General features: G+C 40.6%; 2 protein-coding genes across 9 annotated transcripts in view; one reads left to right on the forward strand and one right to left on the reverse strand.

Annotated features, from left to right (window-relative positions):
* The first annotated feature begins 210 nt into the window (after positions 1 to 210).
* Positions 211 to 23867, forward strand: NOC3L (NOC3 like DNA replication regulator). Of its 7 annotated transcripts, none has more exons than XR_009819205.1 (22): positions 577 to 985; positions 1660 to 1867; positions 2992 to 3118; positions 3958 to 4115; positions 4227 to 4283; positions 5305 to 5435; positions 6083 to 6244; positions 7069 to 7162; positions 7407 to 7582; positions 7788 to 7916; positions 8367 to 8498; positions 9406 to 9486; positions 10801 to 10901; positions 11398 to 11470; positions 11547 to 11610; positions 11692 to 11763; positions 12708 to 12889; positions 13109 to 13237; positions 13799 to 13896; positions 15731 to 15815; positions 21703 to 21815; positions 22758 to 23867. XR_009819205.1 is itself a non-coding variant. In XM_062001762.1 (22 exons), the coding sequence occupies exons 1-21, from the start codon at positions 941 to 943 to the stop codon at positions 20886 to 20888; spliced, it is 2313 nt and encodes a 770-aa protein (XP_061857746.1). In that variant the 5' UTR covers positions 577 to 940; the 3' UTR covers positions 20889 to 20925; positions 21703 to 22157. The 7 variants fall into 7 exon arrangements, 5 of the variants coding, with proteins under 5 accessions (XP_061857743.1, XP_061857747.1, XP_061857746.1 ...); XM_062001762.1 differs by lacking the exon at positions 22758 to 23867 and adding an exon at positions 20880 to 20925 and having other exon boundaries at positions 21703 to 22157; XM_062001759.1 differs by lacking the exons at positions 577 to 985; positions 21703 to 21815; positions 22758 to 23867 and adding exons at positions 211 to 293; positions 17477 to 17982.
* The window catches only part of PLCE1 (phospholipase C epsilon 1), a 159891-nt gene continuing 152854 nt past the window's right edge, over positions 18844 to 25880 (reverse strand). Inside the window, exons 31-34 of one of the 2 annotated variants that reach the window (XM_062001757.1) lie at positions 25394 to 25555; positions 25007 to 25225; positions 24042 to 24254; positions 18844 to 23496 (exon numbers count right to left, since the gene is read on the reverse strand). In XM_062001757.1, the coding sequence (XP_061857741.1) occupies positions 24075 to 24254; positions 25007 to 25225; positions 25394 to 25555 (561 nt within the window). In that variant the 3' untranslated portion in view covers positions 18844 to 23496; positions 24042 to 24074. The remainder of the gene's footprint in view (positions 23497 to 24041; positions 24255 to 25006; positions 25226 to 25393; positions 25556 to 25880) is intronic. The other variant, XM_062001756.1, reaches the window with a different exon arrangement.

Here is a 25880-nt window from a genome sequence, read left to right on the forward strand (position 1 = left end):
CTCTGGGCTTGTTGAGGCTTGGGGCTGAGAGTTAGGGGCACGGATGCTCTGCGCCCGGAGGGAGGGCTGTGGTACGGTCCAGGGCGTGGAACATGACAATAAAGGACGTGGTTATCGAGGAAGGCAGAGCCGCCCCGGCCCTCGGCCGCGGACTCCGCCCCGCCCGCCGCCAGCAGCGCGGCCTCCGCCGCCAGGGGCCGCTGTGGGGAAAGGCCCCGCTCGCCTCCGCCCGCACGCGGCGCTTCCGCTGCCGTCGCCGCACGGCACGCGCTCGGGCCGCCGCCATGAAGCCGGTAGGACGCCGTGGCGGGGGGAAGCGGGGCACGGGACGGGACGCGGGAGCGCTGCCCGGGGCTTCCCCGCTGCCTTTGGGCTCCGTGGGAGGGGGCTGCTTTCCTGCGCGGGCCGAGCGGGTTCACTCATGCGGCCGCTGCTGCGGCTGTAGGAAGCGGGTGGTGGAACGCAGCGTGCCCGGAGCTGGCAGCAGCCCGTCCCTTCGCCGGCGGCTTCCCGGCACGACGCGGGCTCGTCTAAGGTGATTTTGCCAGAGCAAAGGCAAAGGGTAGAGAAAGGAATCGCTGCTTCCCGTCATCGCGAGTTGCGTGGCGCTGGAGCTGCGGCAGAGCAGGGTGTTCTGCAGCGGGGTTTGTCACACGCCCTCGAGCCGGGGCGGCCGTCGGCAGGGGAACAGCAGAGCACGAGCTGAGTCGGAGGCAGAGGCATTGCTGTCGGCGCCAGCTGTAGCTCTGTGTTGTGGATATGGCACAGCGACAAGCGACGATGTCCCTTCTGTCTTTAGTGCTTTTCCGATGGTCAGAGCTTAAAAGGAAAGCTAAAGGTGAACTGAGAAAAATTCCAGGCTCTAGAAGCCCAACAGTGGACCAGCCACTTGTGCCCTTGCTAAAGGGACACATCTCCACTACCTACCAAGACTAATACGATGATCCATTTTCTCTGCACAGCCCCTACCGTCCCACACCTCTCCGTAGGTAAACTGCACCACCTGAACATTTTTGGGACAACATACTTGTATTGATCTGTGCCTTTGGGGTTTCTGTGTACCCTCTTTCTCATGATCATAGTGGCTCCCTGATCTTTGGCACCTGTAATACCTATGCAGCTTCTACATCTTGCTGTTGTGGGTCTTGCAGTGGGCAGGTTAATCTTACATGGTCATGGAGAGGTTGGGGTAAGAGAGAGCCAAAGCTCAACACGGGGAAGTGTGCTGCAGGGGGACATCTGTCTAAGGCTGTGGGCTTGTACCAGTACTTTAAGGTACCTCATACTTTACTGTTTGTTGGGAAGAACTGGCATCCTGAAGAGAGGAGGTACAGTACTTGGGAGCACACAAGGCAAAGAGCTGTGCCATAGCAATCTGTTTACCCTACCTGGAGTGTTGATGGGTCTGAAAGTGATGAATGTAAGGTTTAATAAAACAGTTGTCAAAGAATGTTTCTGCAAAACATTCTTCACAGGTCTCTCTTCTCAAAAGTGTCACATAGTTGGGTAAATTTGGAGCTAACTGATGATACTGTTTGGAAGAAACACATCGTTCAGCCCTGAAGGAAATAGGAACTTAATGAGATGTCAAACTGTGAAGTAAATTTCACCAAGGCTGTAAACATGTCACTTACTCCTAGTTTTCTGTTTGTTTCCTAGAGAAAAAACACAAAACGAGTTCCAAGCTTTCGCAAGTTACTGAGAACTAGTAAAATCAAACTTGACAACAAATTAAAGAACAAACAGTACAAGCAGCAGAGTGCTGCTAAAAAGTATCGAAAAGAACAAAAGAAGCTAAGGGAGGCTGTCAGAGATGCCATCGCTAGAAGACCTTTTCCATTGGAAGAATGCAAGAAAAAACAAGTTGGTAAGTGTTTGCTCAGTGTTGTGTCTGTAAGTGAAATGGTAGGAGGGTCACTAAATATCCTGCTGCTTCATATTATAAAATTATGTGTCAAAGTAACATTTCATTTTTATGTATACAAGTGCAGGGTTCCTTTTTCTTTGTGCAAGGGTTCTTCTTCTTTGTTGTGTGAAACAGGAGTGACCAGACGCCAATATGATGTGCATCAGCTCCAATTTATTGTCACATAATCATCACTTATATACCTTTTCCAAATGCTGTATACGTGCTACAATTCATGGCAAAAAGTTAATACTAAGGTTCACCCGCTATGCATAAGGCCTCAAAGTTTCATTTTTGTAACAACTTAAACACCAACCTCATTGTGTAAAAACATCATCCTTATTGTGCTTAAAACATCAGCCTTATTGTGTCTAAAATATCACCCCATCTGTTCAGTCTTCAGTTAGTTTTCTCTCACACTATGGTTATGCTTACCTTACATTTAGTTAACTTTATATTATTGTTAGTTACATATGTTACAATTTATTAGTCAAGTACAAGCAATCATACAATGCTAAATTGAATGCTCTATTCAGTCTTCTAACAATGCTTAGTTTAATGCTCTGTCCTATCTGCTTCCTTTGGCCTTGTTTCTGTTACAATCTGCAGTTTTGGTTTTCCTCTTGCTCAAGCTTGCTATCACATAGGCATTCCTTTCTGTCCTTTTTCGCTGCAGAAGACAATTCAAAGACAAAACTGCTGACTTTCTCCGTTTCTGACTGACTCCATAACATTCATTATAGCCCAGGCCCCAACATACAAGTAATTGCTGTTATCGTTTAATGGAAAGAGAAGGAGAGTTGTGAAAAGTATAAAGTGTAGCCGTTCTGGCAACAAAATCTAACAGTTTGGAGAAGGTAGAAATGTGTTTGCTCTGATCATTATAGGATGTCACAATAAAGAGGCAGTTTTCTGGGGTAACGGAAGCCATATACATGAAGGTTGATGAGCTCCAGGTTGAAGTAAGGTGTAAAATTGTCTCACAGATGCAGGAGGGGTTGGGTTTTGAAGTTTGAATATACATACTGAATCTGTACGTATATTCTGTATATATCTAATCTGTACACGTCATCTTCTAAAAATAGCTGAAAAACGGGAGGAAGAAGAGGAAGAAGATGCTCTTCCTCTGGACATGATGGATGAAGATGACTTAAAATTAATGGAAGATCTGTCTCAAAAAGCATCCTTTTTAACCAGAGATCTTTCTTCTAAGTGAGTATTGTTGTTCTGATGTCTACCTTTCATACTAATTCAGGTTTGTGTGGTTAATATGTAATTAACATGTAATATAATTAGTATAACAGGAGATCACTTTTAGTCTGATGTTTCTTTGCAGTTCCAGTTTAGCATTTCTTTAGTCTGTCAGTACATTTAATATTAATGTGTTGATGTGTATCACTGCATTTATGTGCTCTGCCTGATCTTCAGGATACTGTTTCTGTACTGTTTCTTCCCTGGCTGTGAGATAAGTAACATTCCTTAAAGGGAAAGAAATGCTTTAATTTTTATACAAAGTCTTTTTTTTTTCTGTATAGAGCATTCTGATTGTTCCCTGGACTTCAGGCCACTATAACTTTCCATGTTGCATTGCAACTTACTGTAAAAAAAAAAGGGTTCTGAAAGCCATGTCTGTAAACACATAAAACACCAAAACATTCGTAGAAAAAAATTGTTACCAGTGTTCTGGAGCAAGGTGTTAGGTAGAGTTCAAAATGAAATACATAGGAGGATAGTGCTCCTAGTTATAGAATTGTCTTCACAGATACACTTCTATGGAGTAGTCTGGTTACATGATTGTTTGAAAATCTTCACTTGCCTTTTGAGGTGAATGTGAAAAGACTCTGTATGTCTAGCTGCTGTAGGCTTTTCATTTTCCCTGTAAACTTCAGTTTTGTTTCGTTCTGGAGCAGTCATTTCACTATAAATGTTGAAATAAGCAAAAAGCATTTTTTTATTGCTTTCAAGAAGTGAGAGCATTTCTTTTAGCACTGTCTTACATGGTTCTTGTCTAATTAGGTGGGTAATAATTTCGTTTGCTTTGTATTTTTCAGTGAACCTGTTCACGTCAAAAAACGAAAACATGAAAACGTGATTGAGAAATACGAGAAGGTGCCAAGACGCCTGCAGACTGAGCCAGAAAAAGAACTCATCCATCTGCTTCCCATCAAGGACAAGGGTGGCATTATTCCCCAAACAATAGAAAAGCCAGGTAAGACACAGATGCTGGAATCGGTGCAGTAGCCAAAATGTGTACAATTTATTCTTTTAAAATTCCACAGTGTATATTACATGTTTGACACTGGACACTTGATTTTCACAGTTCCCAGTGTTGCAGAGGATGAAGAAGAAGATGCAGAAGAAATGGATGAAGCAGAGGGTAATCATGTTTGCTGGTTTTGTTTAGTTTGGGATTTTTTTTCTAAATCATTTACATGTTTGAAGAGTACTTTGCTGTTCCCTAGGGCAGTTTTTAATTTAGGTGTATTTTGTTTAGGGTATTTTTGAATATTATAGAATCATAGAATGGTAGGGGTTGGAAGGGACCTCTAAGGGATCTCTAAGATCAACTAGTCCAACCCCCCTGCAGAAGCAAGTTCACCTAGATCACATTGCATAGGAACATGTCCAGATGGGTCTTGAAAACCTCCAAGGAAGGCGACTCCACAGCCACTCTGGGCAGCCTGTGCCAGGGCTCCCTCACCCTCACAGTGAAATCTTGGTCTTAATTAAAGAATATGTGCTGTGGTTCTAGTTTGATTACTCACAGACCATTCTGAAATGCAGTTCAGGCTACAGACTTATGTAAGATTTTGAGTGTCTGTCTTTGAAACTTTTTACTTAAAACATCAAAATACCAGGAAATTCAAATGTCATTTTACAGTTTGCTATCCAGTTAAGGATCATATGCAAATAACAGTTGCAATTGTAGCAGTGGCAATTTGGCCCTTCTGGCTCATTAGTCTTTAACCATGAGAAAGGACATACTTGTAGTAAAATAATACTCAGAAAATACAAATAAAACTATTGTATCTTTAAAAGAAAAAAAACCAAATGGTGAGTAACTTGCTGCGAAATTGCAGAGCAGTGCAGTTTCTTGGCCCATTTGGGGTCAGTTGTTGAGTTTGTGTGCTCCCCTGTACTTGGGGAGTGCCATCTGCAGATTGAAAAACATTTGATCCATTTCATTTTGCAAGCGTAAGATTTTGGAGTGGAAGAAAAATTAATCTCTGGGTCATTCTCAAAGTTTATTTTACTGTAGAACTGCACATGTCACTCTTGTGTGGGTTTGTCACTGTACTCATCTGAAGGGCAGCATCCAGAACTGTTGTTTGCAATATGGTATTTGTTAAGCAGCCTCCCTAGAGACCCTCTTGTCTAACTCTCTCACCTTGTGCTAGAGTGCAATGAAGAACCCCTGCCTCTTCTCACTCCTGAGGAAATGGCTGCCCAAAGGAGACAAAAGCTGCAGGAACGGAAGATGCACATAGCTGCCTTAGCATCTGCCATTCTCTCTGAGCCAGATAACAATGTAGGTAGCATTTACTTAACCTGCATCTTTGTGTGACTGTGTTGTGCAGTAAGTCATGAAGTAAGGATCTGAAGTGGCCAAAAGCAGAAAAATACGTGAGTAGAACACAGGAAAAAGTCAATGGTGTGTCACTTCTCAGGGGGTGGCGAACAGTGAAACTGCTGCCATAGGTTGGTACAAAGGATTTGAATCAGGTGAAGATCCAGGAAGCTGCGTTTGCTCTCTGAAGATGTAATTTGTCCATATTTCTCCAAATACTTGTGATTTTAGGAATAATGCTGTCTGTTGTACAAACCACCCTGTTCCTTAAGAGTGGCTGTTATTTAAGTGCTGATTTCAGGGTTATATCTTGTAGTTAACAATGTTTCAGGATATGCTAGTAATTTTCTATAATTCTGTGCAAGTTTGTACTAGCAGGATAGTTTGAACATTCCCAAGATAACCATTTTATTGGGATGTCTAGCATTTCTTGGCTTTTTATGTAGTGCTAAGTGTCTGAGTAACTGCTGAGTTAGTGCCTTTCTCTTTTCTAGTGTTTAAAAGTGAGGCACGTTTCTTGTGGCAAACTTGCTGAAGGATACATGGTGTTTGTATGTTGGTTTTTGGGTGATCTTTAGCTGATTTTGTCTGCCTCTTTGCTTAATCAGATTAAAAAGTTGAAGGAGCTGCGTGCCGTGCTGATGGAACAGGATCCTAACGTGGCCGTGATTGTTCGGAAGCTGGTCATGGTTTCTTTGATGGAGATATTCAAAGATATTGTGCCTTCTTACAAAATTAGGCCTCTGACTGAAGCAGAAAAGGCTACCAAGGTAAAATACCAAATTTCTTTATAAAGTATTGTGAGTAGTTCAGATTTTTTTTAAGTTATGGCAAATATATGAATTTATATGAAAAAAATATGAATTTATAGTATTGAGCTATAAAGGGTATACACAAGGATACATACACATTTATATGACATACACACAAGTACCTGTGGAAGTTCTGAGATTGTGATGCTTTCAGGAGTAGAGGTCTTTCTTTTGAGCCTTTAGTTCTTATAGACTTCCTTCAGTAAGTATGTGACATACTGGTGGTAATGGAGGGAAGAACAGTATATGAAAGTAATATGCCAAATCTGGAATGAAAGAAGCATAGCAAAACTGAGTGAGTTTCATCATAAACCTTGGAATAAGATTGAGTTTTGTGTCACAATGAAGGGAAATAGAGAGAAAGCAAATTGTGAAACATTGGCACCCATGTGGCACAGATTTTTTTAAAGAATGTGCTCAGTAATTTGATGAACAAATTCGGAGTAACTTGTTTTCTGGACTTTGTTTCTAAGCAATTATTTAGAAGATTCCTTGAGTATAGTTAATGAAACTGGAGTCGTGGCTTCAAAATAACATCTAGTTGAAAATTTCACTTCAGTCTCTATAAATGAAATAAGCCTAGTTGGAAGAGGCCTTCTGAGCACAAGAACACATATAGAAATATGTAGGAATATTTTATTTTGGATATATTTCCAGGAATGTCTGCCTAGAAGGAAAAACCGTGGATATCTTTTATTTGGTTTTAAGCTTTTTTTTTCCACCATTGACAAATTTCAGGATTTAGCTCTCCAAATAAAATTTGATTTGTATTATGTTTACAGGTTAAAAAAGAAACTCAGAAGCTGAGAGAATTTGAAGAAGGCTTGGTGAGCCAATATAAATTTTACTTGGAAAATCTGGAGCAAACAATTAAAGGTACAGTCGACGCTTCCCATTTTTTTGTAGCACGTGCAAAATTGTTTGCAACATTACAGTTTACCTCTTCTGATTGAATGCTACCTGCTGTCTTAGAAATAGTATTTGCACAAAGTATGCAGGAGAACGCCTCCAATATCTAAAAGTGTTACTATTTAGAATGCCTGCAGTAACTAAAAATGTTACTATTTAGAAGTTCCCCTACATTCTGAATAGTAATCACTAAAAATATTGCTTTGTACAGATTGGAAACAAAGGAAGTTGAAGAAAAGCAATGTCATCTCATTAAAAGCATATAAAGGTCTAGCAGAGATAGCAGTGAAGTGTCTGTGTGAGCTGCTTGTGGCCCTGCCCCACTTCAACTTCCACAATAACATTATTGTTCTCATTGTACCGCTCATGAATGATGCATCAAAAATGGTAAGTGATTTTCTGATGAGAAAAAGAGTTCTTGGTTTGCATGAAAAATAATCTTATTTCTGAGCTTTGTTCCACGCTACCCAGATCTCGTGTATCATTTCTCTATTTTAAAGGCTGTGTCCACTTTCTCATGAGTAAACACCATCAGTATTTTTAGCTATTGTTATGAACTTGACTTTACAAAAGAATTTGTTTGAATTTTCAGATTTCTGAATTGTGCTTTGAGGCAGTTAAGAAGCTCTTTAAGCAAGACAAATTGGGCTATGCTTCACTTGGTGTAGTTAAGGTCATTTCTGGCCTTGTGAGGGGCAGAAATTATGATGTCAGACCTGAGGTAAGAATCTTTCTGTCGTACTACACAATTTTCTTCTGTCAGTGGTTTAAAAAAAGGCTGAAAGTTAAAAGTTAGTTTAGCTGCTGGCTGCAGACAAGATGAATTTCATCATTCTGTCAGAACAGAGGCAGCTCTGGAGTAGGCTGAGACAATGTTAGAAACAGGGAACAAGGGAAGGAGACTGGTAGGAGATCATATCCCAACAGACGTGTGCCTTAAGTCGTGCAGGGAGACTTGAACTGAGAGACAAATGGAGGAATGGATAGAAGTGGACAGTGCTGGGGAGGGAACTGGGAGCAGAGCTGAGAGATACAGGTATGAAAGAACAGGAGGGGAGTAAACAGGAGAACCTTTGACCAGCGAAGCTCACTAGCTGGAATAGAAATGAGCATTTGCTATCTTCCATTCCTCTGTAGCTGATCACCTTTGATTGTTTTTATTTTACAATAGGTGTTAAAAGTATTTCTTCACTTAAGAATTAAGGAAGTAGAATTACAGAAAGATTCTGAAGACATTGCACCAAAGAAAAAATTCATGACTTACAAAGAGAAGAGAAAAAATCTTTCAAGAATGCAAAGAAAGGTATGAACGTGCTTCCTCATGCGCTGCTTTATGACTATACTCCTGTTGCCATTGCTAACTCTCAGTATCTGTGTTTGCATTGTGCTTGAATGTTTATCTGGTTTTACAGGGAATTTAATTATCTTCCTAATGGTTTTTTTTTAATCTTTCTGGTGTGGATACTGCCTTCGAGTGGATGTTTCTGATAGGAAGGTGGTGTCTGGTTTAGCCCCAGCCAGCAGCTGGGCACCACACAGCTGCTCACCCAATCCCCTGCCCCAGTGGGATGGGGAGGAGAATTAGGGGAAGAAAAGTAAAACTCATGAGTTAAGAACAATTTACTAATGAAGATAAAATAGTAATAATAAAACATAATAGTAATGAAAAGGAATATAAAAACAACAAAAAGAAATAAATAAAACCCAAGGGAAAAAGTGATGCCCAGTGCAGTTGCTCATCACTCACTGACTGATGCCTGAGCAGCAGTCTGCCCCTCTCAGCCAATTTCCCCCAGTTTATACACTGGGCGTGACATTCTGCGGTATGGAACAGCCCTTTGACTGTCCTGGTCATGGTCTCTCCCAGCTCCTTGTGCCCCTCCAGCCCACTCACTGTCAGAGCAGGGTGAGGAGCAGAAAAGGCATCGGCTGTGTGCAAGCACTGCTCAGCAGTAACCAAAACGTCCCTGTGTAATCAGCACTGTGTTTAATACAAATCCAAAACACAGCTCTGGACCAGCTACTAGGAAAAATATTAACACCATCCCATCTGAAACCAGAACAGCTGTTTACCCTGTGGCATCACAGGGTGACTTAAGCAACTGGCCAAGATTGAAAGAATTGTTCTCTGGATACCTTTGGAGACTGGATATCCAGGCTAGTTGGAAACATTTAATCTGTTATTCTTAAAATCAACTGTATGTTTTCAGTGGAAGAAAGCAGAAGAGAAACTGGAACGAGAACTCTTGGAAGCAGAAGCATCAGAAAGTAAAGAAAAAAAACTGAAGCTGGTAAGTAATTTGGAGATTATTTTCCTGTTTTTGCAAAGTAGCATCTCTAACCCAGCTGCAACGTGCTTTTGTAACCCAGTGTCTCTCCTCCATCCTAGCCTGTCAGCATTCCGTGCCTCTGGGTTATCGTAGAGTCATAGAATGGTTAGAGTTGGAAGGGACCTATAAAGATCATTTAGTCCAATCCGTCTGCCAAAGCAGGTCCTAGATCAGGTCACACAGGAATGCGTCCAGGCGGGTTTTGAAGACTTCCAAAGAAGGAGACTCCACACCCTCCCTGGGCAGCCTGTGCCAGGGCTCCCTCACCTGAACAGGGAAATAGTTTTTCCTTATGTTTAAATGGAACTCTTCTGTCTTCCAACTTTTTCCATTACCCCTTGTCCTGTTGCTAGATACCATTGAAAAAACTGATGCCCTGACCTCCTGACACCCACCATTTAGATATTTGTAAATATTAATGAGATCCTCCCTCAGTCTCCTCCAGACTAAACAACCTCAGTTCCCGCAGCCTTTCCTCATATGAAAGATGTTCCAGTCCCCTGATCATCTTGGTGGCCCTGCACTGGACTCTCTCTAGAAGTTCTCTGTCCTTCTTGAGCTGGGAAGCCCAGAACTGGACATAGGACTCCAGATGAGGCCTCACCAGGGCAGAGTAGAGGGGGAGCAGAACCTCCCTCAATCTGCTGGCCACACTCTTCTTGATGCATCCCAGGATGCCATTGGCCTTCTTGGCCACAAGGGCACATTGCTGGCTCATGGTTAGTTTATTGTCAACCGGGACTCCCGGTTCTCTGTTTGCAGAGCTGTTCTTCAGCAGTTTGACCCCCAGCCTGTACTAGTGCATGGGGTTGTTCCTCCCCGAGTGCAGGACTCTGCACTTGACCTTGTTTTGTTAGGAGCTTACAAATATTTTGCCTGTGACAGAGGTCTAGGTTTTGGTAAACCAAACTTTCTTAATTTACCCAGGAAAGCCAACTTAGCCAATTCCTTTTTCCTTCTGTTCTCTATATGTATCCATTGGCATATGTCCTCCAAATGCCCTGTTCCATATGGCAGTGTGCAATGGATGTTAGCAGCCTCTCAGAGTGGCCTTTAGGCAAAAAAGGAGTGTGGCCTAGCATGGGCTGCTTATCTAGGACAGTGTGGAATGACAGAGCAGGGGCCAGAAGAGGAGCGCTTGAGCTTTTCAACAAACCAGGACTGGTTTGGAAGGCCTGAGTGCAGGCCTGGACAGAGAGGAGCATTTTCAGTTAAGTGCAGTAAAAATGTCTGGTTTTCATGCTTAAGTATTTTATTTTGTTTTCTTTCCTTCAGCACACAGAGACCTTGAATGTTGTATTTGTAACTTACTTCAGAATCTTGAAGAAAGCTCAGAAGTCTCCACTTCTGCCAGCTGTGCTAGAAGGTCTTGCAAAGTAAGAGCCGAGTCCACCTTCTTCGGTGTGTGTGTATGTTAGAAATTCCATCAGGTACTAAAGGGGTTTTTGACTTTGAAAGCAATTTGTAAGCAGGGAGAGAAGGAAGTTCCTGAGAAATTTGTTGAAATTTTCTCTGTTGAAATTTGCTTGGTTTTTTATTTCTCTGCTGAAATTTTTGCCTACTTCTAAAAACATTTCAGAGTGATATGAGATGTCCCACAGTCGAATCGATGGATGCAAACTCATCAGGGTGTGATGTGATTTTGTCACTTTGTCTGATTACTTCCTGCAGTGCACGAGCATGTCTCTAGTCCTGTAGGGAAGCCCTGGTTAACTGTTGGGGGCTGAAACATCCCTCTGTGTGAAAGCAGCAGATGTTCAGCATCTGGTTTAGCTCTGTTTTTAAGGTGTGGATTTTGGCATTTCAGAACACTTTGATCTGAGTCTGCAGATAATGTCTGTAGCTTAAAAATGAAAATCTCTTTGATTCAAGGTTTGCTCATCTCATAAATGTGGAATTTTTTGATGACCTGTTGATAGTCCTTCATTCTCTTATTGCATCTGGGGTAAGTTGATCTTACTTTTATTGCATTTTATTAAAATTGTGTTATTTTGAGTACCTAATCAGTTTTGTATTTTTAGGATTTAAGCTATCGTGAAAGTCTTCACTGTGTTCTCAGTGCTTTTCACATACTCTCTGGTCAAGGTAAGAGATCTTCAAACTTTTATTTAATGGCATCTGAGAACTTAATGGAGTAAATGTATTTATTTGTGATTATGTTAATAGGTGATGTTCTTAACATTGATCCAATGAAATTCTACACACATCTTTACAAGACACTGTTCAGCCTCCATGCAGGTAACTTCAGAGTCTTATTTTCAGTATTTACCTAGATAATGTTTATTCTGTTTTTTGGCATCATAGCCTTAATGTAGTGTTCAAAAACTACAGCAGTAGTTCTTGAAAAGATTACTGTCTGTTTTAATCTGCTTTTTTCTCACGTTGCACATTGAACTACTGCAATACAAATACCAGAAGCAGTATTGCAATACATGGTAACGGGTTCTAATCATGTCATTTCGTTAGGGAAAGCTGTAGATGTGATAAGCATTGGATAAGCATTAATCCTGTCCTCACGTTAAGGTTTTTTACTTCCTTATAATTGTTTCTTTCAGTTGCAGACAGTTTAAAAATTCTCTATTTTCTCTCTAATTCATTCTCTAAAAAAAAAAATCTCTTTTTAAAGATAGTTTTTAAAATAATAGCCATTTAAATTCTGTTTTCTAAAGTCTTCTGGCTTATATTTCTGATTTTTATCATTCTGGCATTGTGATTTTCTGATAATTCTGAGAAGCTGAATAGTTTATGAAAAGATATTTGTAAAGTTTGAAATTAACATGTTTTAATTAAGTTCGTAAATGTGTATTCAATAAGGAAGGAGAATGGAGAAAAAACATTCTACAGCTCTGGATAGGTGAAAGACTAAATCTTTGCACTGTTTATCAGTTTATAAAAGGTGATACAATGAATGCACTTAGGGTTAAAACACTACCTGCTTCTAGACATTTTCAATGGAAGGAAAGTTTCCTTCGGAAGGAGCACAGAAACAATGGTACATTTTATCTTTTCAGACCTGGACTGGTTTTACCAAAAAAGGACAGATGCTTATGTCTGCGTTGCACTAGTGCTGTGTTTGAGCCCCTTAGCTTTCATGCTATATCTCAGGTTCCAGCATAAAATCAGTTTAGCTCTGTGTTCCTCAAAATGGTTTCTTACTCTGTGCATGGGATTCTGCTTTTGAGGCCGTACCAACGATGATGTTGGGATTGTGCTGCAGTGCCTGGACGTGATGTTTGCCAAACGGAGGAAGCAGGTTTCCCAGCAGCGAGCTCTCGCTTTCCTGAAGCGACTTTCCACCCTTGCTCTTCATGTACTTCCAAACTCCAGTGTTGGGATCTTGTCGACAAACAGGGTGTTCATGCAGGTGAGTTTTACGTGTCAGGATTTTTAGCATATTGGTTAAAGGTTATGGAACTTCTTGACAAAGTGTGTTTATGCAGAATATTTTGAAGCATCGTAAGCGATGGAAACAGTATCCTTAAATGATTCCGAAACTGCGTAACGTGGAATGAATCCTGAGCTTAACTATGTTGTAATTGGATGTGCCATACAAGAAAGTCAGCCCTTTCTTTTTGTGTTGTAGACCTTCCCAAAGATGGACCTGTTGCTGGACAACGAATCTCAAGGCAGTGGGCTTTATCGCCCAGAACTGGATGAACCAGAGCATTGCAATGCTCAGAACACGGCTCTGTGGGAGCTGCATTTGCTGCAGGTTAGTGGGTATCTGAGTGATTTGGGAAGTAAAAGCACTAAACAGCTGCTAAATGTTAATATGCTTTACACAAATGGAGAGCAGAGGTTTTCAGACTTACCAGTCAAATCTGGTCCATAAAGCCCATTCCATGTAAAGAAGAAGAGCAGCCCAGTGGTATAGGGAAGGAATGAGCTCAAAAGGGGGTATTACACATCCTTTATGGTAGCATCACACTGAATTTTACTGCAAGTTGCCTAATAAGACTCCTTGGGAGGCTTTTTCAATCTGTTAAGTTTCTAGCCCTTCTCTGGGGAGCAACTGATGCCTTATCTGTCATTCCAACCAGGGCTTGGAGTTTGGGGCTTGGGGAAGGCTTCCTCTACCCTTTCTCCTGCCTTGCTGGTATAGCAGGAGTTGGATTAGCTGTGGAGAGTTATGCTCAAATCATGACATACTAATGAATAAATGTATGATTGGATGTTCTCATTCATTTAACCACAGAAAGTGACTGATTTTGAGGTGCTCAGTTTCTCTGTCTAAAATAAAAACAGAACTACTGCTTTTCTTCCTTTCTTCCAGAGACACTATCATCCAACAGTGCAGAAATTTGCAGCTCACCTTATTGCTGGAGCTCCAACTGAAGGCTCAGGAGCTCTTCCACTTGATTTGAGCCAAAGGTGAGTTATTAAAAAGTTCTGGTTTTAAAAATAGTGCCTTGAAAAGAACCTGCTGCTCCTACTTTATTAAAAGAATCTCTAAAAATAATAATCCATAAAATTAAAAGATTCTGTTCTCCAAACTCACTTTGTTTGTTCTTCTGCCAGTACAGAATGTTGGCTGCTGCCTTTTTTTTTTCCTTTTGAGGCTTGTTGCCAGGTTGTGACAAGGGTACAAATCTCAAAGTGCAGTGTGGCTTCTTCCCACGGGAGCAAATATATCTGCACTTCCCCAGTAGCAGCCCCGAGCTCAATATGGAACAGTGTCACTGAACTGTGTCTATGCAGGGTAAACTGGGAACCAAGTTGCAGAATAGTATATTAAGACATAAGAGCAGCCATCCTGGTTCAGACTAAGGCTCTAATTCTGCACCTTATCTTTGGCAGTGGCTAGAAGCAGGTTCCTCAGGAAGAGTAAAAACAGGGCAAGCATATGAGACGTGCTCTTGGCAGTGTCTCAGCCTTGGACTGGTTTCAGCCTGGTGGGTTTCCTGAACCTGAGACCATTTTCTGTTTAGTACCTCTTCATGGAATTCTTTTCAGCACTGTTTGGGTCCCTTGCACCAAAGCACACATCTTGCAAATACAATGTTGTTTGGGAAAGCTTCCATGAGTCCACAGCTGGTGACATTCAGACCTACCTTTGGTTCTGACCCTGGTGCCACCATGCATCATTTAACTGTCCCTGGTTCTTGCTGAAGGGGGTGAAATGAACACTCTGCTCTTTACTCTCTGTGCCTCATATGACTTGGTGGACCTCTGGCATATTGGGACCTCTCCTTCCCATCTCTTCTCTGAATCAATCAGACAGGAGCTGTTCTGTACTTTTCATCTTTGTTGCCTGTTCCTGAACTTTTACCAATTCAAGTATTTCTAGATAAAGAAAGTGGAAGACTCAGATGCAGTACTCGAGATGTGGGTGATCTGTGGATTTATGTACTGATGTTAACTGTTTTCTGCTCTGCTGGTGTTTTCTTTGCAACTCCAGACAGTAAGGTCACCATCCCATGAAATATCTGTCAGAACAAGATTTTTTCCTTAAGTGGTATTGGTCAGCTCAGTCAGTTGTTTTTATGTGAAGCTGAGATTGCTTTTCTCTATGTTTTTTATTTTCCACACTAAATTTCATTTGCCATTTCACTGACCATCTCATACAGTCTATATCGGTTCTTCACAGGCAGCTCATTCTTACTACCACGAGTAACCTGGCACTCTCTGGCTTGTCTTTTGAGTGTGTTGAAAAGCACAGGTCCTGGCACAGACCTTGTGGAAATGCAGAGTTTCTTCTAGTCGTTGCAAAAATGGATCAGAGACTTCCACTTCCTGTCTTTTAACCAGGAAAAGTGAATAAATGTTCTTAACATCTTTTCCCACATGATGGTCTTCTCTCTTCTCCCAAGGCTGCTTAGTTTTCATAAAACCCTTTGGTAAGGAACTGTTGCAAATTCTAGCAGGTTGTATCAGCTAGATAACCTTTATCCACATTTCTGGTTTTTCACTTTTTCAAATACAAATAGGCCAAGCAGTGACTGGTTGGAGCTCTGGCAAACCAGGCAAACAGGCTTCTTGTCTCCCATTTCTTCTTCTGGCCCCCAACTCAATATTTAGACACTTGATTTTACTCACATTGTTTCCCAGCTGTTGGCTTCTGATCTTTTCCAGGTGATGCTCGTTGTTCTCTTAAAGCAGGGTGGAGGGTGTGAATGGCACATGTGGAAGAAGCTGCTTGTGGCTTGGTGAGGTATTTGCAAATGTATCCAATGCTGTTTTATTTTCACTGTGTTTTTTGCTCTAGGCCTGCTACAGAGCTTTTTGAGGCATACAGTATGAAAGGAATGACCTTCAATCCTCCTGTTGCATCAGTAACACCCAGAAGAAAGGTATTATCTCCTCTGTCTTTATTTAACCACAATACCCCAATGTCTCTGCTGGCCCACTGTGCAGTGCCCAGGCATTACCACATTGGTTCTTGTACTTTCTGTGTTGTGTATTTTTTTTTAACTGGCATAAGATAGCACTGATTGTAAAGAAAGAAGGAAAGCTGTATGAGTGGTTTTACCTCCCATAGCGTGTTTTATGTAGATAGACAAATGTGGTAACTGTGATTTTACTTATATTTTGCACTTTAGAGTGGTTCAGTGCAGATTTCTTGTCCCTTTTCTGTAATGATGAACTAATGTTTGTTCAGAAAGCAGTAATAAAAAGCCAGCTCTGTTTCCCTAGTGTGGGTAGCTGGCAGGACAGATGGATTTCCAGAGCTTTTGATTCAGAATGTAGAGGTACACTGATCCCTATTAGTGTCACTTTATGGCTTTAAAGTGTAAATTTGAAGGGAACAAAGAGCTAATATATAAAGAGGAGAAATGGGTGATCACTTTTTAGATCCTCAGCACTGGATGTGTTCCAGATGTCAACCTCCATTAAATGTCCAGTGAGTGGTGTGTACGTCAAAAAGTGACCATTAATTTTCTTTCTTCCTAATGGAAACATTATGATGTATTAACCTTGTTAGTGCCTCCAATTTGTAACTCAGTACTGTCAGTTAAAGCCTTTAAGTACTTTTTTTTTTCCATTTTAAAGAAGCAGCTTCTGAAAAGGTGTTTGTATATGCTTACTCTGTCCTTTTACAATGACTTCCTGACATGTCTGCCCTGCTAGAGGGTTACATTAGCAGTTCTGACACGCTGGCAACAGCAGGTAGGAGAGAGATTTGTGCAGTGCTGGACTAAGGACATGCACAAGCTCTTCAATGTAGCAGAAACAAAGAAAGAGGAAGGTAACAGAACAAACTGTCCACAAGTGGTTGTAATGGACACAATTGGGAATACTACCTTGGAGTCTTGTCTACTGTTTGGTTGTTTGGCTCACTTAAATTTTGGCAGTATTTGTGGTTTACCCTCTCTGTCCTGCATATTTTCCTCTGTGTGCCATGCTGCCATTGTCTGTTAGCACTTCTCCCCTGTTGACAGGAGCTCTGAATGGGGGGTTTACCCTGTGTACCACTAAAGAGAGGATTTAATTCATCCTTGAGTGCACAAAGTACTTGACTGTGACTATTTAAACTTTACCAGTGAGCTATAAATCTTCCTCCATGGGGGAAGAGTGGAGGGCTGCAAATCCGGTTGCAGGCAGAGGCCATCTCTTGAGGTGTAGTCAGGGCTGTTCCTTTCCACCTCACAGCCTTTGCTGTTGGCATTATTGCTTCTATTTTTGTAAGGCGTGTTGAACAGGAAGCAGTGTGTAAGCGCCTTCAGAGACGGATGCTGTGGCTACATGTGTGGGTGTTCCTCTAAAGCTCAGTTTACAACAAACCAACAAATCCTCACCAAAGCCATGAGGTGATGAAGGACTGCCTGCCACGTCCCTTTGGGCCTGGCCGAGGGAAGCTTCCTGGCAGGCAGGTACAGAGGCACTGTCAGGTCTGTCAGTGTCAGTCCAGGTGATGGGGGCATGGGAGAGAACCAGGCCTGCTAATGGAGCTGTGCATAGGAAACACACACTGGCCTTGTTTAGTAATGCAGCAGTATTTTGTAATTTTCAGGATACATTCTCGCAAATGGATTCATTTGTAGATGAGGAGCTGAACAAACAACTGCAACAACGCATCAGTGACACTGCTGTTCACACACCCTTGGACTTTGCCAAACACTTGAAGGGATCATCCTTGTCATAAATGTGCCTATCCATTGCATTCAGATAGCTTCTGAATTACACAAAAAGACTTGCTGAGAGAAATTTCCACTCATCATTCAAGTCGGCCTTTGTTTGAATTGAGAAACACATGAAAAACCTAACAAACAGCAGTGTTTCACAGAGTCACAAGGCCTCACCACTCAACCATCAAACCTGTGCTCTAAGGGCTTGGGAACCACAATCAACAGTCTCATCAGGCATTTAAAAAGATACTAACCCAGGTCATTTTAAAGTTGTTTGTAACCATGCTTTATAGTATTTTTGTTTATATATTTTCATAATGGAATATAGACACACGTTTCTGGGAAATCCCTGGGTTGATAAATTAATAAATTTTTGGAAATTGTAACATAATACTGACTTCTCTGATGTTTAAGATACCTGGAGATTTGGAAAATTCTTTTGTGTTTTTCTTCTGATGTCTCCTAACCATTTACCCCACCTTGAAATGACTTTGCAATTTGTGGGTTTTTTCCCCTCTGATGAATCTTGGTTTTGGCAAATTGAGATCACTAATTCCAGTTCTGAACTACCACTTTGACTGAATGCTCTGCCTCAATGTCTTCAGCAAACTGTTCTCTGTCAAAGGAAGAGGCTTTTTTTCTTTCTTTCTTTCTTTTTAAATCTTGGAAGTGATTTCCTCCCTGTTCCCCAAATATTGGTTATTGCCTAGTTGTTCTAGAACTCATTTTCGGCTGCATCTTGGCTTTGCAAACAGTAAGTGAAAATACATGAAATAACCTCTACAGGGGGGCTGTCCCTGGCTGGTGGCTAATCTGTTCTTCAGTGTTTAGTCTATGACGTGATAATCACACCGGTGTACACTTTGTAAAGCTTTTGTTCAAGTCACTTTCCCTCCTTACAGTTAATGGGGAAGTATTTATTTTTCCCTAGGGTATTTAGTCCTTTATCCTGATTTCTGGTTCCTAGAAAGTTTTCTAAGGAACTTATTTGTATACATGTTTTTAATATTAATCAGATTAGTTCACCAAATTTCAAGTAGCTAAACATGAATTCAGAAACATTTTATTGAAAAGATATCTATCAATAGATTAGAAAATACATATTTCACTATGTATATACAAACTGCCTATATAATACTGATGGTAGAACGTGTGTTTCTGTCTGTTAAGGTTCCACAGCTTTTCAGTATTTCTTTTTAGTGGTTGCAAGTTTAAAGCTTGAAAATTTCTAAGGGTGCCATTAGCCAGTACTTTGTAAGTTCAGGAAGGCAAAAGCAAAGAGTCAACAACTTAAATGATTTATTTTTTACAATATATACAAATACAAATTTATTCAAGTCAGCAGAGAGAAAATAGTCCAGGTGGAAAAGTCACTTTTAAAATGGTTCGTTTTACTTAGTTTCCAAACAATATGAAGACGGGCACATAGTGATGTTGCATTGTTGCAATACTTTGACATCCTTTAAGAGGCAGAGGAAGAAAACTGTACAACTCTTTCTAAAATATCCTATTTGAGTATTGGAGCAAAATCTATTTACTGATTTTTTTTGTGTCTAATTTTCTAACTCTGCCAAATGTCTGTCACTACTGAAGTTAATCTACCACAGACAGGAAAAAAATGCCACCATTGTTAGATGTAGTGGGCTACCCTAAAAGTAAACTTGAGTTTTATAGTGGAATAGTAACAGCCAGTGATTGAAAACCAAATGTTAATTGAAGCAATTGCAGAGCTGCAGCAGGACAGACAGTTCACTTTCAGAAGCTGCAGACTCAGCCTTTCACCGAAATGTAGAACTGCCAGCAAGTTTTTCCTTTTTAAGGACAAACTATGCAGGTAAGAGCATGTGCTCTTGAAATACTTAGATATTTCCATATGAGAGTCTCTAATTTTTGAAAGCACGTGATTCCTAGAAGCAGGCAATTTTCTACAAGTGGCTATTGAGATACTTCATCTAGCAATAATTGTAGCAATAAAAATAATGTGGCAAGGTTTTAAAAATCAGAACTGAAATAGGATTTTTTTTTAATTCTTCTAACTGCTACACTTGGGATCAGTAAAGCCAGAAACAGTAACGAGGCAGCAGGAGCACCTCTTGGTGTGCCTAGTTGCTGCAAAGAGCAGCGTGTGTGCAGCTGCCCAGCTCCTGTCCTGTGCAGTCACCCCCACTGCAAGCTGCATATGCTACCCAAGGAAAAGACAAGAAATTGGTAGAAAAGTAACAGTGATTTTAAAACAGTGTGGAACAAAATACTTCTGTATTTTGGCCAATAAGCAGCCAAGCTCGAGAGTTGCACCTGTAAACTGTTCAGTGTGAGGCCTGCTGCTTTTTGGAAAGTGTTGATAATTTACATTCTTTTCTTTCAAAACTCCATCCTGGAAGCTGCTTCCTGTAAATAGTTTGTAATGTAAAAATGAATGTGTTTTCCTAATTGATGTCCATTTCCAGCCAAAAGCACAGAAGGGGACAAAATTACTTTGTCGGTCTTCTCATAGGAACGTGTAGATAGGTATTCCTGCCAAAACAGACCTGTGGCTATGCAGAATAAACTTTCCTACTGGAATAATAACTCAGCATCTGAAAGTTGTTTAACCGGGCTTTCACAAAAGGTAACTCCCCCCCCCCCGTTTAACTCTTAAGTGGTGTTGATACTTAGGGTACTTAGAACCTAACACAAAGGGAAGGATACTGTATTCATTTCCAGCTTCACCCCCAAATGTACCACATTTCACCAACAAAAGTTTACATGGATGTTTATCAATACCTAACCTTGAAATTAAGTGCTCTGTGTACGTCAGTGAAAATACTGGCAGAGTGTAATTAGCCTTACACAGTTCCTTAGATAGATGCATACACGCCAACAACGTTGAGGGGGTTAATAATAGCAAATAATATTAATATTATTGATATTAACAGCAAATAGTTTGCTGTTCTTGTGGTAAACAGCAGCAAAAGCAGCTTTAGACTTTGATTGATGAGGAAGCTACTTATGTTAATAAACTATTGCCACAGCTAGAAAGTTCTTGTAGTAGCAGAAACAGTACAAAACAACTGTTTTTAAATTGCCACTGGACTTCAGGCTAGTGTTAGACTGTCAGACAATGTGACATGGCTACTGTTGTCCCTTGATTTCCCAAGGGTTCTTTTCTTTTTATATCTGTGTGACAGAAAACCATTGGTGGATGATGACATGAGTTTAAGTACTTTCTATGTTAAATCTAATGAATTAGGAAGGATGTCTTCCAGACTGCTGTGACACTACACTTGATGTCCAAAATTTTATTTTCAGTGCTGCTAACAACAACAACAAAAAGAGAGGCAAACACCACAGGAAAGTAAGTATTGATTCTAAAATGCCAAAAAACCACCAAAAGGAAAAAAAAAATCTTAGTGGTGTGAAGCTACAACTGTGTGAAAATAAGAGAGAATGACACTAACATTTGAAAAAAAACAAAAGAAGTTGAATTAGTTGAATTGTGCAGTAGGTTGATACATTTCCCAGTAATTCCAATGTATTCCAAAGCAAACTATACATATAAAACTAGGGGTAAGCTGTCACTTGTAACAGTTCACTCAGCATCCGACTGACACAAAGCAGGCGCCTTGGGGGAGGGGGGCTAGGGAGGGAGCACACCTCACGGTTACAGAGGCTGCCAGAATCAGAGGGAAGAGGCTGAGCTGGGAGGTGGATGGGGTTTTGTTGTATCCCATTGCTGAACTACAAAAGGCTGCTTTGCTGCAGCAGTACTGAAGATAAGCAGGGGATAGTGGGGAAATTTCACTTTTTAATGTGTCTGTGGTTATTTTTCCTGAAAGCTGGAAACAACCTCAAGAGGGCACTTTCTTGCTTTGGGAATGGCCACTTCATAGGAATTTTCTGTAGTGTATAATGAAGGACTTTCATAGCTTCTGGTGCCAGAATGCAGGTTCTATTTGCTTGTTTATATGCCAGGTAATGACTTTGCTTTCTTCTGTTTAATTTCATAATTTTGGGTGGGCTGGCTGGTTATCATGAGGGTGCCCATAACTTCTTTCCCTTTTGTCCCTGCACTATCAATCAAAAGTAAACCTCACTTTACTGAGACTGCTGTTTTATCTTTTGCCTGATGCAGCTTCTCTGTTTGGAGCAGCAGTGTTTTGTGCTCGAGTGCTAAAGCTGACATGGAATAACCGAGTGCACAAATCACTCCCCGTGTTTATGGGTTTCTTAAGTTAGTCAAATCAGGTAAGTGAAACACTTCTTTAGGGAACAAAGATGTGGGCACAGCAATTTATTCACCACAGATCCAGTTCTTATGGGGAATCAAAGGGATGAGTGATTTTAGCAATTGTTTCATTTGTGCTGCTGTAAGTTGGTAAGGATTGTTTTAATTCAGCACAAGAATAACTCCCATGGAGAAAAAAAAAAAAAAGAGACAACCACAACTAATTTAAATATCAAAAGATGAATTCAGCAAATATAAAACTTTACAACAGTGTTTCTATGTAAACAAAAATGTCAAGAGTTATATTTAAGGGTTGTTTATACTCTCTGGCTTTACCAGACAAATAAAAAGATATTTTGTGACTGTATGGAAAAATGTATTTTGAATTAAAAATCTGTTAATGTCAATTACATTTCAAAGGCAATTACATCAATGCATTGGTTTGAGTTTGGTCAGTTTGGGGTATTAAATGTCTTATCCTGAAAAGAAACAACTGGAAAAGTTCAAACATTTCTTTTCCTCTTAAGTCCAGAGAGTTACAAATTCTGCATTTTCCAAAAATTAGTATAAATATATTATACAATGGCATGTACTTTGAAACATGATAATAAATACTCTTTCTTTAAACACAAGCCTGGAAAACTAAAATTTATAAGAAGAAAACGTTGTTCCTTGTCCAAGTCTCACAAACAGTTAGGTGTATTTAGCTATAGTACATTATTTTGTTAAAGTAGCTAAACCATAAATTATTTGAGCGTTTTGTATATATTCACCAAAGTTAAACAGCTAGGCAAAGGAAGTTACAGTATATTTAAATTTCTTTACAATCACTTAACACAGTGTTTAACAGAAATCTTCAGGTAAAAGTGCATTATTTTAATATAATACACAAAAGAACACACTGGTTCTCTGCCTTCAGTTTCCCTAGAGGCAACTAGCTAAAATTATCTTTTGTTTAAAAGGGGAGGGTGACGACACATGTTTGTTTACAACATACAGTCCCAGAAAATGTCTTTGTCCACATACGTGAAGATACAGGAAGAGGAGACTCTTCTGACAGCTCACAGGCATCTCTCCGGTCTACGACATCCCACTCGGGAGTCCCAGGTCAGGGATGTGACTCCAGCAGTATTGCCTGGATTAAGCATCTATAGCAGAGGGCACGCAATTGCTGACCAGGTCAGTCTGCAGCAGGTTCCTTTAAAGGCACTGCAGAAGGATTCAGTGATGTCAATTCCAGTTTTCAAAACAACAAAACCAAGAAATGCAGCAGAGGAGGGAATGTGACTGGGATCTTTCCAGAACTTCCTTTACTTTTCTTGAATTCAGATTGTTTTAATGATTTAGGCCTGGAAGTAAGGTTTCAAATTTGTCCCTTCATATTTGAAATCTGTTGCAACTGAAGATATTACTTGAATGCCGTTACTGATTTAGCAGTAGTACGATGGTGCATGTCACGTGCTTCAATAATCAGGTGTATGTGGAAAGAAAATTGTGATCTTAAATTGGCCATATGTGAGAGGGGATTGTCAACAGAAGACAAGAAGTTTCCTCTTCATTTACAAGGAGTTGTAACTTCTTGGGTAATAGCTCAGTGCTGTTGTAGCACTCTACAAAGGTCTGGTTAGTGTACGTTAGTGGACAGTTTACATGTACCATCGGCATTTCAACGGGACGGTCTTACGCCGTGTGTTTCATTTGCTGCTTTAAGTCAAGCAAGGGGGAAGACATTGAAGAGATACAGAAGGGACAGTAAAAACATTTAAATGGTTCCAGCAAAATTTCCACAGAGAGAAATTAACACCATAATCCTGTTTTAGCTAAAATAAGATCGTCAATCCTCATGATTTTGTTACAGTGCATGTAATAAAAACCAACAAAAGCTCTGCTAGATACTTCTGTTTACTTTGGTCCTGAGCAAAAGAGTAACAGGACATCAATAATTAACCACATAGTTGATTAAGACAGTTATGATAAAATAACCAGGATTTTGGTTTTATTTTTTAAAAGGGGCAGAGAAAGGGGGTGATGCTGCAGTCCTCCTCGCTGTGTGGATTCTCTGTAGCACGTGCCGTAATAAATAACTGGAGCCCTTCCTGATCTTACAGTGTCTGTGCAAGCCAGTCTGTAAGGGATCTTTCTGGCAGTCCCTTGTACCTCACTATGGTCTGAGCTTTGGAAAAAAACTACTCTATTAACTCCTGTGTTACAAGAGATTGCTCAGAGGTAGAATCAGTGTCTCCTACCTGAACAGACAGTGCTGTAGGCAGTGGATATGGTTACTCCATAACATCACCAAAAGTCAAACTGCAGGTGGATCGTTCGTCTCTGCTCTGGGGACTTTCGGGTGAGGCCTGTGGAGGTGGCAATGTGAATCCTCGGTACTGTTTACTGGACTTGGTTAATTTCTTGAGTTCACTGGTAAAAGAAATGCCTTTTCTTTTGTCATCTCGTGCTGCCTACAAAAAAACCCAAACAAACCCAAAAAACTAGATCACCAAGTGGCTTAACAGGCTGTTTGTTAGCTGTGAAGTGGGCACAGTGAAGTATGACACCACCTAAGATGTTTCTAAGCAGGCCTTAGAGATTCAGCTCAGCTGTGCTTTCAGAGCCAGGCACATTCTTTTGATTGTTCTGAATAAATTAAAGGAAACTTATATATTGTCAAAGATATGTTTAGCAAGTTTGGTATAAAATTGTATAAGAATCTGTGCTTGTGGCACAGTTACTTTAAAGCAACAAATGCTGTGGATTGGTGGCAGCTGCTAGAAGGGAGAACACATCCTCCCAGCAGGCACCTACTCCATTCCAGCACCAGAACAACTTTTTAACTGGGCAGGAATAAAGAGGACTTTATTCCAGTAGATTTTGCTCTGCTCGTTTGAATAGTCCTGTATTACCATGATGGAGGGCATGCCACATATAGCCAGAAGATTTTGAAAACCAGAAAGCTGGTAGCAAAAGATAAAAGTTGTCACAGGAGTTACAGGCTGTGAGAGAATCGTGTTGCTGGACATATCTGATGCAGTTTGCAGAGGACAGTAGAAGGGAAGTGTGGAGAAAAGAGGAATCTGCTTTTTGCTGTAAGTCTCTTCTCCCCCCCCCTCCCCCCCCCCATGCTGGTCATTGTCTCCATCTCATTGAAAGTAAGTTTCCATTAAGCTGATCATATGTCATCTGTAAAACCTGCTGCAAAGATTTAATCTTTTACCTGAACCTGTTCTTTGAGTTTAAGGATAAATTTTCCTGCTCCCTTCCACTTGCTTTGGGCCTGAAACACACACTCTTGATCAGAGAGGATCCTCTGAGACGGTTTAGATGTTGAGGACTTTTTGTTTGCTGGCTCTTTTGTCACCTCTTCCAAGAGCACGTAATCACTTGGGTTTGGATTGCTCAAAATGCTATAGGAGTATTTGGCTTTGCAAAGAGTCTGTTTAAAAGCAGAAAAATAAAAAAAGACAAGAAAAGAAAGCACTCCCTCAGATTCAGGTTACTAAACTGATTTCTCTGTGAACAAATCCCATGTTATCTTGTGTGAAACCACCCTCCACCCTAGGCATTGCACAGCTGCTAGGCATTGCAGAACCACACTGCTCACCTGCTGTATGACATCCTGAGCCGTGCTGAAGCGGGGAGCTTTGATAACTGTGCGTGGTTGCTCTGGGGAGACATCATGTACCTGAACAAAGAAACTGTCATCCTCAGAGCTGATAGCTGCCTCTTCCTTTGCTTCTTGAAAGACATTTCTCTCATTTAAATTCTAAAGAAAAAAAAAAAGAGAGACAAATTCATTTCCTACAGAGAGATAACTAATAGCTGGTGGTCATAAAATGTTTTTATCGCATAAAAATCAGAGACTGTGCTGTTTCCCCAGCTCCATTTCATTACATGCAAGTCTTAGATAGAAGAATTTTGACAAACCACTATGGCTAATAATAAATTCCTGCTTCTAAAATCAGTGTCTGTAATAGCTTTCATAGTAGGCAAGGAATGGAGACATGCATAGTACCACATTAGGCAAAAATGATCACTTAAATACTTTATTTCTTTATATATTGTTATGTAACGATGGCATTAAGGTGGTG

This window comes from Colius striatus, chromosome 8, assembly GCF_028858725.1.
Source record: "Colius striatus isolate bColStr4 chromosome 8, bColStr4.1.hap1, whole genome shotgun sequence".
Classification (NCBI taxonomy): domain Eukaryota; kingdom Metazoa; phylum Chordata; class Aves; order Coliiformes; family Coliidae; genus Colius; species Colius striatus.